The sequence below is a fragment of the Oryzias melastigma genome, linkage group LG4, assembly GCF_002922805.2.
Source record: "Oryzias melastigma strain HK-1 linkage group LG4, ASM292280v2, whole genome shotgun sequence".
In the NCBI taxonomy this organism is placed as follows: domain Eukaryota; kingdom Metazoa; phylum Chordata; class Actinopteri; order Beloniformes; family Adrianichthyidae; genus Oryzias; species Oryzias melastigma.
In genome coordinates, this window is record NC_050515.1 from 28065224 (window position 1) to 28074194 (window position 8971).

The 8971-nt window shown below is 44.8% G+C and overlaps 3 protein-coding genes across 3 annotated transcripts in view; all 3 read right to left on the bottom strand.

Moving 5' to 3' along the window:
• Window positions 1–554, bottom strand: part of ctns (cystinosin, lysosomal cystine transporter) — a 6911-nt gene extending 6357 nt beyond the window's left edge. The window contains exon 1 of the mRNA XM_024258732.2: window positions 312–554. The gene's annotated coding sequence lies outside the window, so the exon portion shown is untranslated. The remainder of the gene's footprint in view (window positions 1–311) is intronic.
• A 737-nt stretch (window positions 555–1291) lies between these two features.
• On the bottom strand, window positions 1292–3630 carry ndufa11 (NADH:ubiquinone oxidoreductase subunit A11). Its single transcript, XM_024258750.2, has 4 exons — window positions 3474–3630; window positions 2064–2156; window positions 1758–1880; window positions 1292–1466 (listed from the first exon to the last, which is right to left on the bottom strand). The coding sequence occupies exons 1-4, from the start codon at window positions 3550–3552 to the stop codon at window positions 1354–1356; spliced, it is 408 nt and encodes a 135-aa protein (XP_024114518.1). The 5' UTR covers window positions 3553–3630; the 3' UTR covers window positions 1292–1353.
• Window positions 3631–4881: 1251 nt separating this feature from the next.
• Window positions 4882–7554, bottom strand: LOC112136810 (calreticulin; the record flags this gene model as incomplete). The annotated part of the gene is given in 9 exon segments (XM_024258730.1): window positions 4882–5267; window positions 5433–5525; window positions 5606–5749; window positions 5827–5940; window positions 6034–6243; window positions 6324–6418; window positions 6566–6769; window positions 6923–7024; window positions 7396–7554. Coding segments are annotated over 9 exon segments (1316 nt in total), but the record flags the coding sequence as incomplete, so codon positions are not given.
• Between the last annotated feature and the right edge of the window lie 1417 nt (window positions 7555–8971).

Below are 8971 nucleotides of genomic sequence, written 5' to 3' on the forward strand. Positions count from 1 at the left end.
CGGGAGCTTCTCGCGCGTTCATAACAAAAAGTGAGGAAGAAGAAGAAAAAGGAGAAGAGCACCTTAACGCAACAATGTTTTAAATTGCAAAGACAGAAACGGTTCTGATTTAATAAAAATATCTGAAAGTGCGTTTTTCTAGTTGAAAACTTGTTTAACATTTATAACAAACAGAACCGAACCCTGGTACCAGAACTGAAAAAAAGATTATTTGAAGGCAGCTAAAGAAAAAAAAATCCAGGTCCAAAACATCATCCTCTGTTTCTCTCGTATAACCGAATTCTATTCGGTTCCAGCTTATTGTTACTTACCTTCCTTTCTGTCGTCGTCTTGTCTGGACGGAACCAAGTCGGTTCTTTTCTGTCAACACAAACAGAACCACGTCACCTGCAGCCTAAGAGCGAGCGGTTCCGGGTACTTGCCGCGTCTCTACCCGGACCGAAAAACTCAGGTTCGGACAGCCGGTTCTGAGATGCTCAGCGGCTTTCCCTTAAAAAGTCACGGGACCACCCGTCTTGTTCTGTGGTTTCAAAAGCTCTCTGCTGCCCCCTGTTGGAGGGAGCCGGATCTGCGCTGTTCCATCTTAGAGCTCTGTTAAAAACCGCTCGTTTTTCTGCAGTTACAGCTTTAAAGCGCTAGAGGGAGCTGTCCATCACTCACCAGTTCTTATGTATAAACTTGCAGTGGCACCATTGAATCAAGCCCTCATCGTCACCTGTTGCTGGGTGAGAAAACTTCTGTCACAGCAGAAAAACCGCAAACTGAGCCGAATAGGATGAGTTTATTAGGAGTTCACTCTGCAGAAGAACCATGAACAAAGTCTCTATCTGACCAAAGCAGCTCATGAATGTTGACAAGTTTATTTCTCAATAACCTGGAAATCCTATGGAAAAATGAGGGAGAGGTGTAATGTAAGCAACACAAGTTTATCTTTATAATTTGCATGGTTTTATTAGAAGAAAATGTTTATGAGGGACACATCCTTGTTTGACACTACACAAAAAGTTTCAATACTGAAGATGTGCAGTAACAAGTCCAGAGAGCTTCAGAAAGGAGGAGGAAAAGGAAATGAGCACTTTTTCCAGACCAGAGAAGATTCTGGATCAGGATTAGCGTTATTCTGAACTGTTTTCAGATCCGTTCTGGATCAAAGTCCTGATCCAAGCCTAGACTCATCCCTACATTAATCTGTGCACAGTCCTGGATTAACTCTAAATGTGGTTCCAACTAAACAGAACCAGTCCAGGTGATGAAGTGAGATGAACTGATTCAGTGTATTCAGATGGTGAAGTCAGAGCCACGGGTTTCAACAGAAACTTTATTATACATGTCTTTGTACACAAAACGAAACTCCTACAGTTTGGGGGGGCCAGCCACCCTCCAGCCCTCCATTTTACCCACTTTGGTGAAGAAGGCCAGCGTCCCCAGTCCCAGACACGCCGACGTTCCTGTCATGGCGCTGTGAGCTGCAGACAGGTGAGGGAGTGACAGAAGGTCATCATCAGACACAATCTGACCAAACACCAACTCCTCATCACTATTCAAGCCACTTTATCAAACTCATAGTGTTCAGCGTTATTCTAAACATTTCTCTGTTGTTTTCATTCCTGCTCTGTTCATTCCTTCAGGTACCTGACAGATACTTGTTAATAACACCAAGGATTTGATTCCTGGTATAAGCAGAAAAAATCTCCCACACCAGATCTGAAGAAGACTGTTGGGATGAAGAGAAGGATCAATCCCTTCATGATACTCACTTTTGGCTCCAAGGAAGATCCCTGAGGCGCATCCCCCGATAAAATAATTGAGCGGGTCGTCCGGAGCGTCACGGATCTGAGCGCTCAGACATGTGCTCATTCCAAAGATGGCTCCCAGAGCAGCTGAAGGACACACAGGTCACAGCTTATGTCAGATGAAAGTCTTTTTTTTCATGCAGTTCAAACAGCAGATGATGACATCACGGCGATAGGAAGTCTGTCCTGAACTCGAGTCTGGTCCAGGACTGAGTCCCTCAGAGACAGAACCAGGAGCTGATGACGGTAAACCATGAGCGTCAGACTCACCCATGGTGACGGTCCCGTTAGTGGCTCTCTGCACAGCCGCCAGAGCCGAGTCCGGCTGAACCGCCACCATGTGATAGGCTGATCCCACCAGACCTGAAACACAACAAACACACTGTCAGTGGGGGGAACTGCATGAGGGTGAGAAGGTACAACCCGGACACGGTTGAGACACCGAAAATTATGGTCAAGTCACACCTGAGTCACAGCTGTGTCTGTCAAGGTTACAGCCAAGTTACACTCAATTCACTTCAAGTCAGAGTGATGACTGTTCTACTAAAGTTACCAAACCAGGTCACGGTTAAGTCAGACTCAAATCATAGTCTACTTGTAGCTGAGTTGTGGGTCATGGCTGTATAAGTCAAGGTTTTAGCCAGGTCAAAACTGAGTCTCGCTTGAGTCACAGTCTAGTCAGAGCCAGGTCATGGATGAGTCTGAATCTAGTCACAGTTGAGTAACAGTAGGATCACAACTAGGTCATATTTGAGTCACAACTGGATCATAGTCGAGTCACAGCAGAGTCACAGTCGAGTCACAACTGGATCACAGTCGAGTCACAGGAATCAAGGAGTGTTCAATGTTAGTGGGGTGTGCACGCTTGCATGACTACAAAAACCTAAACTGATAAATCAAAACAAGCCTGCCCCTCACAGGAAAGATGTGGAGAGTCCAAAAATGTGTATTAAAGAGAAAAAGAAACGTTATTGAGACAACCAAAAGACAAACAAAACGTCTCAGTGAAGCTCAAACAGGTAAAACCATAGCTAACAGATCACAGTTCAGTCCTTTACACGACAGAGGAAGCCAGCCGGCCTTTTCCTGTAGCAATCTCCGAGGACACATTTGAAATCAGTTTGTTGGTGGTGTGTGTGCGTCTGTGTGTTGGTGGGGTTGTTGTGACTCTGCTTCCTTGAACTAAACCCCTTTTCATTTGGGAGATTCTCAATCAACCCCCACACCCCTGGAGAAGTAAGGAAATCTTCTTTTTTCATTGGTTATTGAAAATGTTCTGTCCCACAGTTCATGTTGTCTCATGATGTGATGTATCTGCAGACAAACTTGGCTTCAAACCAGGAGACCAAACTCAGGAAGGTCTAACTGACTCACAGAGCTTCAGAGCTTCAAGATCCTGGTGACCAGAACCACACAGGAGGAGGGCATCTGAATGAAATGAGCCAGTTTGTCTGTCTTTGGTGGTTCACTTGCACGCGCTGGTTCCACAGCAACCAACTCCTCTGCTCACGCGCACAATGCTCATTATTCACATCAGAGCAAATCAAATCTGATTGAGGTCGCTGAAATCCCTGATCTTATACCATCCCTCTATTTACCTTAGCTTTAGCATTAGCTGTAACCAGCCAGGCTGCTCCAGAACTAGGACAGACCGAGCCGAACCTTTTAGCTCAACCTTACCCAGAGCAGTGCCAAGTTTGGTGGTGATCCATGTCTTCTGGACACAGTCCGAACCCTCAGGAATGTCCCAGTACCCCATCTGGATCCGAACAAGGTCAACAACGGCCTGACTGCGGGCTTCTTCTGCTGGTTCAGGCAGGCCCGCGGCGCTAGCGCCCCCTGCCGGACTGGAAGAGATACGTCTGACGTGGAAATAGTTTAAATGTATTTTTTCATGTTTGAAACAAAAACATCTGAACATAGATATATTAAAAGTTAGAAAAAAAATAGGAAAAATAAATTAATAATTTAATTATATTGAAAAGTAATGAATAACTAACTTTGATGTTATTGGAAAAACATTTTTCAAATGTACATTTTTTTTATTGAAGTAGTTTAAACAGGCAAATTTTGATTAAGAGAATTATAGTAGTTTACTTAGTTTTCTAACAAATGTTTTATAAAATAGTTAATCTTAAATATTCAAAGTATAGAACAAATATTTAACCATTTTGGACATTTTTATAAAAAGTCAAGAAGTTGTTTTTTTTCAGTGTCTAAGGCAGTTTGGATGTCCCTACTTCATGTACGTTTATGGTCAGAAATTGTGTTCCATTTAATAAATAATTATTTTATACTGTTTTATGTGTAAAACGGCAGTTTCGGGTCTTCCTCACAGTAGTCAACCTGTACAATCAGAATTAAATCTTAATGGTTCCATTCTAATTTCTCCATATCCAGCCTTGGATTGTCCTAAATAATCCAGGCCTTAATGTAAATATTTACCCCACCTACAGCAGGTGGCATTGTGCCTCTTTGTCCTTGGTTTTCATTGGGTTTTCCATCCGCCAATAAATGACAGAAGTGTTAGTGCATAGAAAAAAGGCCCATGTAGCAAAACGTGTATTTTATAATTACATTTATCCCCAAACATTAGAACAAAGTATTGTTTATAGTTTGATTATGTTGTGTATTTTAGCAGGAAACGTTTTTAATCCAGGGTGGCTAGCATCATAGTCCATGTTCTGGACCACCTCTGTGAGGCTGTCCTCAACCTGGTTTCACTTCACCGTGTTCAAGCACATAAAATGATTCTAGGATTCAGAGTCCTCTGCTGTGAATGGACCCTCATGTAATATTGTCTTAAAGGCTGAAAAACCTTGTGGAACTGCTAGGCAGGGAGAAGTAGAATATCCACTTCTGTCAGCAAACCAGGAGGCTAGGGGGCGGAGCCTATCATCAACCCCCAGAAGGTGATCAGAGATCAGATCCTGCTTAAATCATTGATGAACAGTTTCGATCACAACTGTCCCTGAGGAAGAGGAACATTTTTTACAATGAGAATATCCATGTTTGAATGGTTGCTACGGTAACTCTTTAGGTTTTTGATGATGATGTTTTCAGTGTAAAGAAATCGGGAGACATCAGCTCAGGATATCCACTTTACTCACTTGTCTCCATCCCATCTTTCACACATAGGCATCCACACACACATACAGAAAATCCTTAACCGATTAGATTAAATTAGAAAACTTGCAGTAGAGGAAAATGAACATTAGGCTCCTCCCCTTCCTCCCACGGCTTTAGAAAAAAAAAGTCTATTGGTTCATCAGCAAACTCCTACAACTCGTCCTTCTTCTTAATGTCCTCATCGTCTTCTGCTCCAGCATCCATGTCTTCCTCCTCATCGTTTATTTTTTCTTCCTCGCCCTCTTCCTCAATGTCATCCTCGTCGTCCTTTTGGGTCTTCTCCTCTTCCTCCCGAAGTTTCCTCTCTATGTCCTCCTGCTCGTCCCTCATCTTCTTCTCTGGACCCTGGAAAAGATGCAGAGCTTTAGCAATGTGATAAGGACGAGAAGATGAGATCATGTTCAACCTGTGGACTTGTTCCTCAACTCAGGTTAGGATCTCAGAATAGGATCCAAATCTGTCCCCGTTGAACTCTCTGTCCTCTGATTGGCTGGTGCTAGGAAGACTCACCTTGGTGACTTCCCAGGTTTCCTTGGCGACCTCCTCTGCCTCTTTGACGTCATCGGTGATGAGGAAGTTATCAAAGATTGTTCCAGACTTTACCTGGAAGCAGACGCACCCTCATTTAGGTGAGAGGGGCCACATCCCCAGCTGACCCAACCCCCCCAGTGGAAAACATTTACCTGCCAAAGGTCCAGGCCCAGGACGCTGATGTCGTCAAAGCGGTACATGTTGGTGTCGGGAGCGTACTCGGGGTTGTCCACCTCGGGGTGCACCCACGCTCCCTTGTAGTCGGGGTTACTGATCTGTTTGGGTTTCCAATCACCCTGCAGGGAGACGCGTCCGGTCATAAGCGACGGGATATCTCAGCCACCGTGAGCAGTCACCTGACCTCCAGCCTTACCTTGAACTCCGGGTTGGTGATCATGGGGGGTTCCCACTCACCGTCCATGTCCTCATCCCAGTCGTCGGGCTTCTTGGCGTCGGGATCAGGGATGGTCTCGGGCTGGTCCCAGTCCTGGAAGTCAGCATGACATCCGTAAGTTAACCCGACCGGGTTGGTGTGACCCGGTTCTACAAAGTGGGAGAAGATGACAGAGAGCTAACGTGCCTCAGGTTTGGTATCACTGGGGTCGTCGATGGTCGCCCGGTCGTCCCAGTCGCTGGGCTTCTTGGCATCAGGATCCTTGATCTTTTTGGGGGGCAGCATGTCCCAGTCGTCCTCCAGAGAGCCGGACTCCACCTTCTCGTTGTCAATCCTCACCTCATAGGTCTGGTCTGGGTTCAGGATCAGCGTGTATAAGTGGGTCAGCTCGTCATCCTAGACAGGAGGAGGAGTTTCAGTCCGTCATGTGACCTCATGTCACTCCCTCCCAACCCAAAATGTGCTTTCTCAGCTACCTTGCACTTGATATCTTTCTTTATGAGATGGTTCTGGCCTTTGTAGTTGAAGATGACGTGGACCTTCTTGGTGCTGTAGCCACAGATGTCGGGTCCTGCAAACCCAAACAGAATCCAGATGACAGCTGTTAGTCCGGTACTGGTAAAGACTCTGACTTCAAATATCTTCCCAACAATCAGAAGCCAGGAGAATCGTATGTCCAGAACATTTTATGAGCGACTATATGACCAAGCAGACTCACCGAACATCAGGTAATATTTGGAGTCTCCGTGCATTTCGCTCTGGTCCAGGTCGGAGGGGAAGATCTTGACGTAGCCTCCTCCACAGTCAATCTTCTGCTCGTGCTTGACGGTGAACTGGACGACCAATGTCTTCCCCTCGTTGCTGAAGGGCGGAAAGCGGGCCGACAGGGCGTAGAAGCGGGCGTCCTGGCTGGTTTGGAGACCTGGAGTTGGAATAGACAGTGGTTAAAGCCCGTCAGAGAACAGCAGGAGCTCCTCGACCAACATCTGATCACCATCAGCGAGCTCCTAAACATCCTTCAAACCCGTGAAACAGCTACAGAGCTGAGAGAATGTTCAGCCCGCAGCTTAGTTACCTTTGTCAGCCTCCGCGTCTCCGTAGAACTTTCCAGAACTCAGTTTCCATTGACCGTAATCAGACTTGTGCTTTGACTCCAGCCAGCGGGTCTTCCAGCCATCTGAAACACAGGGGATCAGGGTCAGACAGGTTCTGCTTCATGTGCAGGTTCTGTTGAAGGTTCTGTCTGTCTCACTGCAGGTCCAGTAGCAGATTTAAACCTGAACCAGAATCAGAGCAGGAGTTTAAGCTGAACGGGAGAACTCTGGAAAACTAAAGGAACAAAAACTCTGGAAAGTTCTGCTGAATCAGGATCCACTGGACTAAGCTGAGATGATCGAACCGGGTCAGCTACTGGTTCTGCTAAGATCACATAGGACATTTCAGATAGACTTTCACCCAAAGAACATAAATGGGTCCGCAGTGGAGGACTTGCAGGTACACCGGTCAAAAACTGAAAATCAGAAGAAAGTGAAACCATCAGAACCGAACCTCCGTCCGTAAACTGCTCCCGGAAATAGATGGTGGCCTCCACGGCCACGGAGGCGAGCAGAGCCAACAGCGCCGAACAGAACTTCATCCTGGAGCACGACAGGTCCAAGAACCGAGCTGATCCGATCCGAGCACACCAAGGACTCAGCGACGTCAAGCCTGCACAGATGGCTGCATGTCATTGGACGAGCGCTGAGCCAATGAAAACAGACCACGAGTTCCTGCTCGGGAAAACTCGTGTAAAATCGGAGAATATTAGGGAAGGGCGGTTCGACATGTACCAGACTACAGTACAGGTATGGCAAGCCGTGAAGGCTTTTAGCCCTAATATTTTTCTGAGGTTTTAACAAAACAAAAAAAATAAAAAAAACAAGCAAACAAAACTACTACTACTACTTCTACTACTAGAACCAATAATAGTAATAATAATCAATAGAAGTTTGAGACCTAAATACAAAAAACAAATACAAAATGGAATACTTTAAAATATCCTATTTAATATATATATATATAAACAAAGTGAATAAATAAAGTACTTAAGTAAATGGACTTTGTTACTTTACTTACATTTTTTTGGCTACTTTCTACTAGTACTAAGTATCAAAAATATAAGTAACTTTTACTCTTTACTCAACATTACTTGTTACATTGTGCTCAATAAATCAGCATCTTAATCTATGTTACCATGGCTGGTCAATTGGGCGGATTAGGTAAATCGCCATCTGCAGGGTGCTGAAGGTACTGAATGTTTTTTATGACCTGAAGGTGTAGTGCGTTTAAAAAACGTGCTCTACGCGCTCAGCAGGTTGCAATATCTCTGTTGCTATCTCTGGGTTGGTCTTGAACAGCTCTACATTCAAATTGTCATGACCTGGTGCTTTATTGCTTTCTAGTGACTTGATGATTGAAACAGTTTCCTCCTTTGTTGGTGGTCAGTGTTAATGTCTAGGTTTGACTCTCTCTGGAATGTCTGTTCATCTTTTTCCATCAGTGATCCACAACTTTCCAGAAAGAGTTACAAAATACTCATATATCCTTTATTTAGCACAAGTCATTTCTGATCAAATTCACTTTGAACGACAAGAACTGTCAGGACTACATTTCCCACAATGCATTGTTCTGTAGTCTTTCTAGACAGCTAGGAGTCAGTGCAGTGTCTAATTTCTTGCTGTGCCGCTGGCTCAGATAGGCACTTTGCACCTGCCCCTTGCTCAAGATAATTTTCTTATTGGCGCATACTCCATGTTTAGTTCTGACTCTAGGAACTGATAAAAGACCGGATCCAGATGCTCGGAGAGGTCTGGCTGGTACATACTGGGTCAGGAGGTCAGTCGTGTATTTTGGTGCTAAACCATTCAAAGCTTTATAAACCAGTAACAGAACTTTAAAGTCTATCCTCTGACAGACAGGTAACCAGTGTAAAGACCTCAGAACTGGACTGATGTGGTCTACTTTCTTGGTCCTTGTGAGAACCCGAGCAGCAGAGTTCTGAATAAGCTGCAGTTTCCTGATGGATTTTTTTGGTAGTCCTGTAAAAACACTGTTACAGTAATCAAGTCGACTAAAGATGAAAGCA

Excerpts from the sequence above, each read along its gene's own strand:
- ndufa11 (XM_024258750.2), bottom strand. The coding sequence starts at position 3,552 with ATGGGGTACTGGGACATTCCTGAGGGTTCGGACTGTGTCCAGAAGACA. Across the intron at positions 2,157-3,473 it reads CAAACTTGGCACTGCTCTGG|GTCTGGTGGGATCAGCCTAT; the intron begins GTAAGGTTGAGC and ends GTTGTGTTTCAG. Across the intron at positions 1,881-2,063 it reads TAACGGGACCGTCACCATGG|CTGCTCTGGGAGCCATCTTT; the intron begins GTGAGTCTGACG and ends TGTGTCCTTCAG.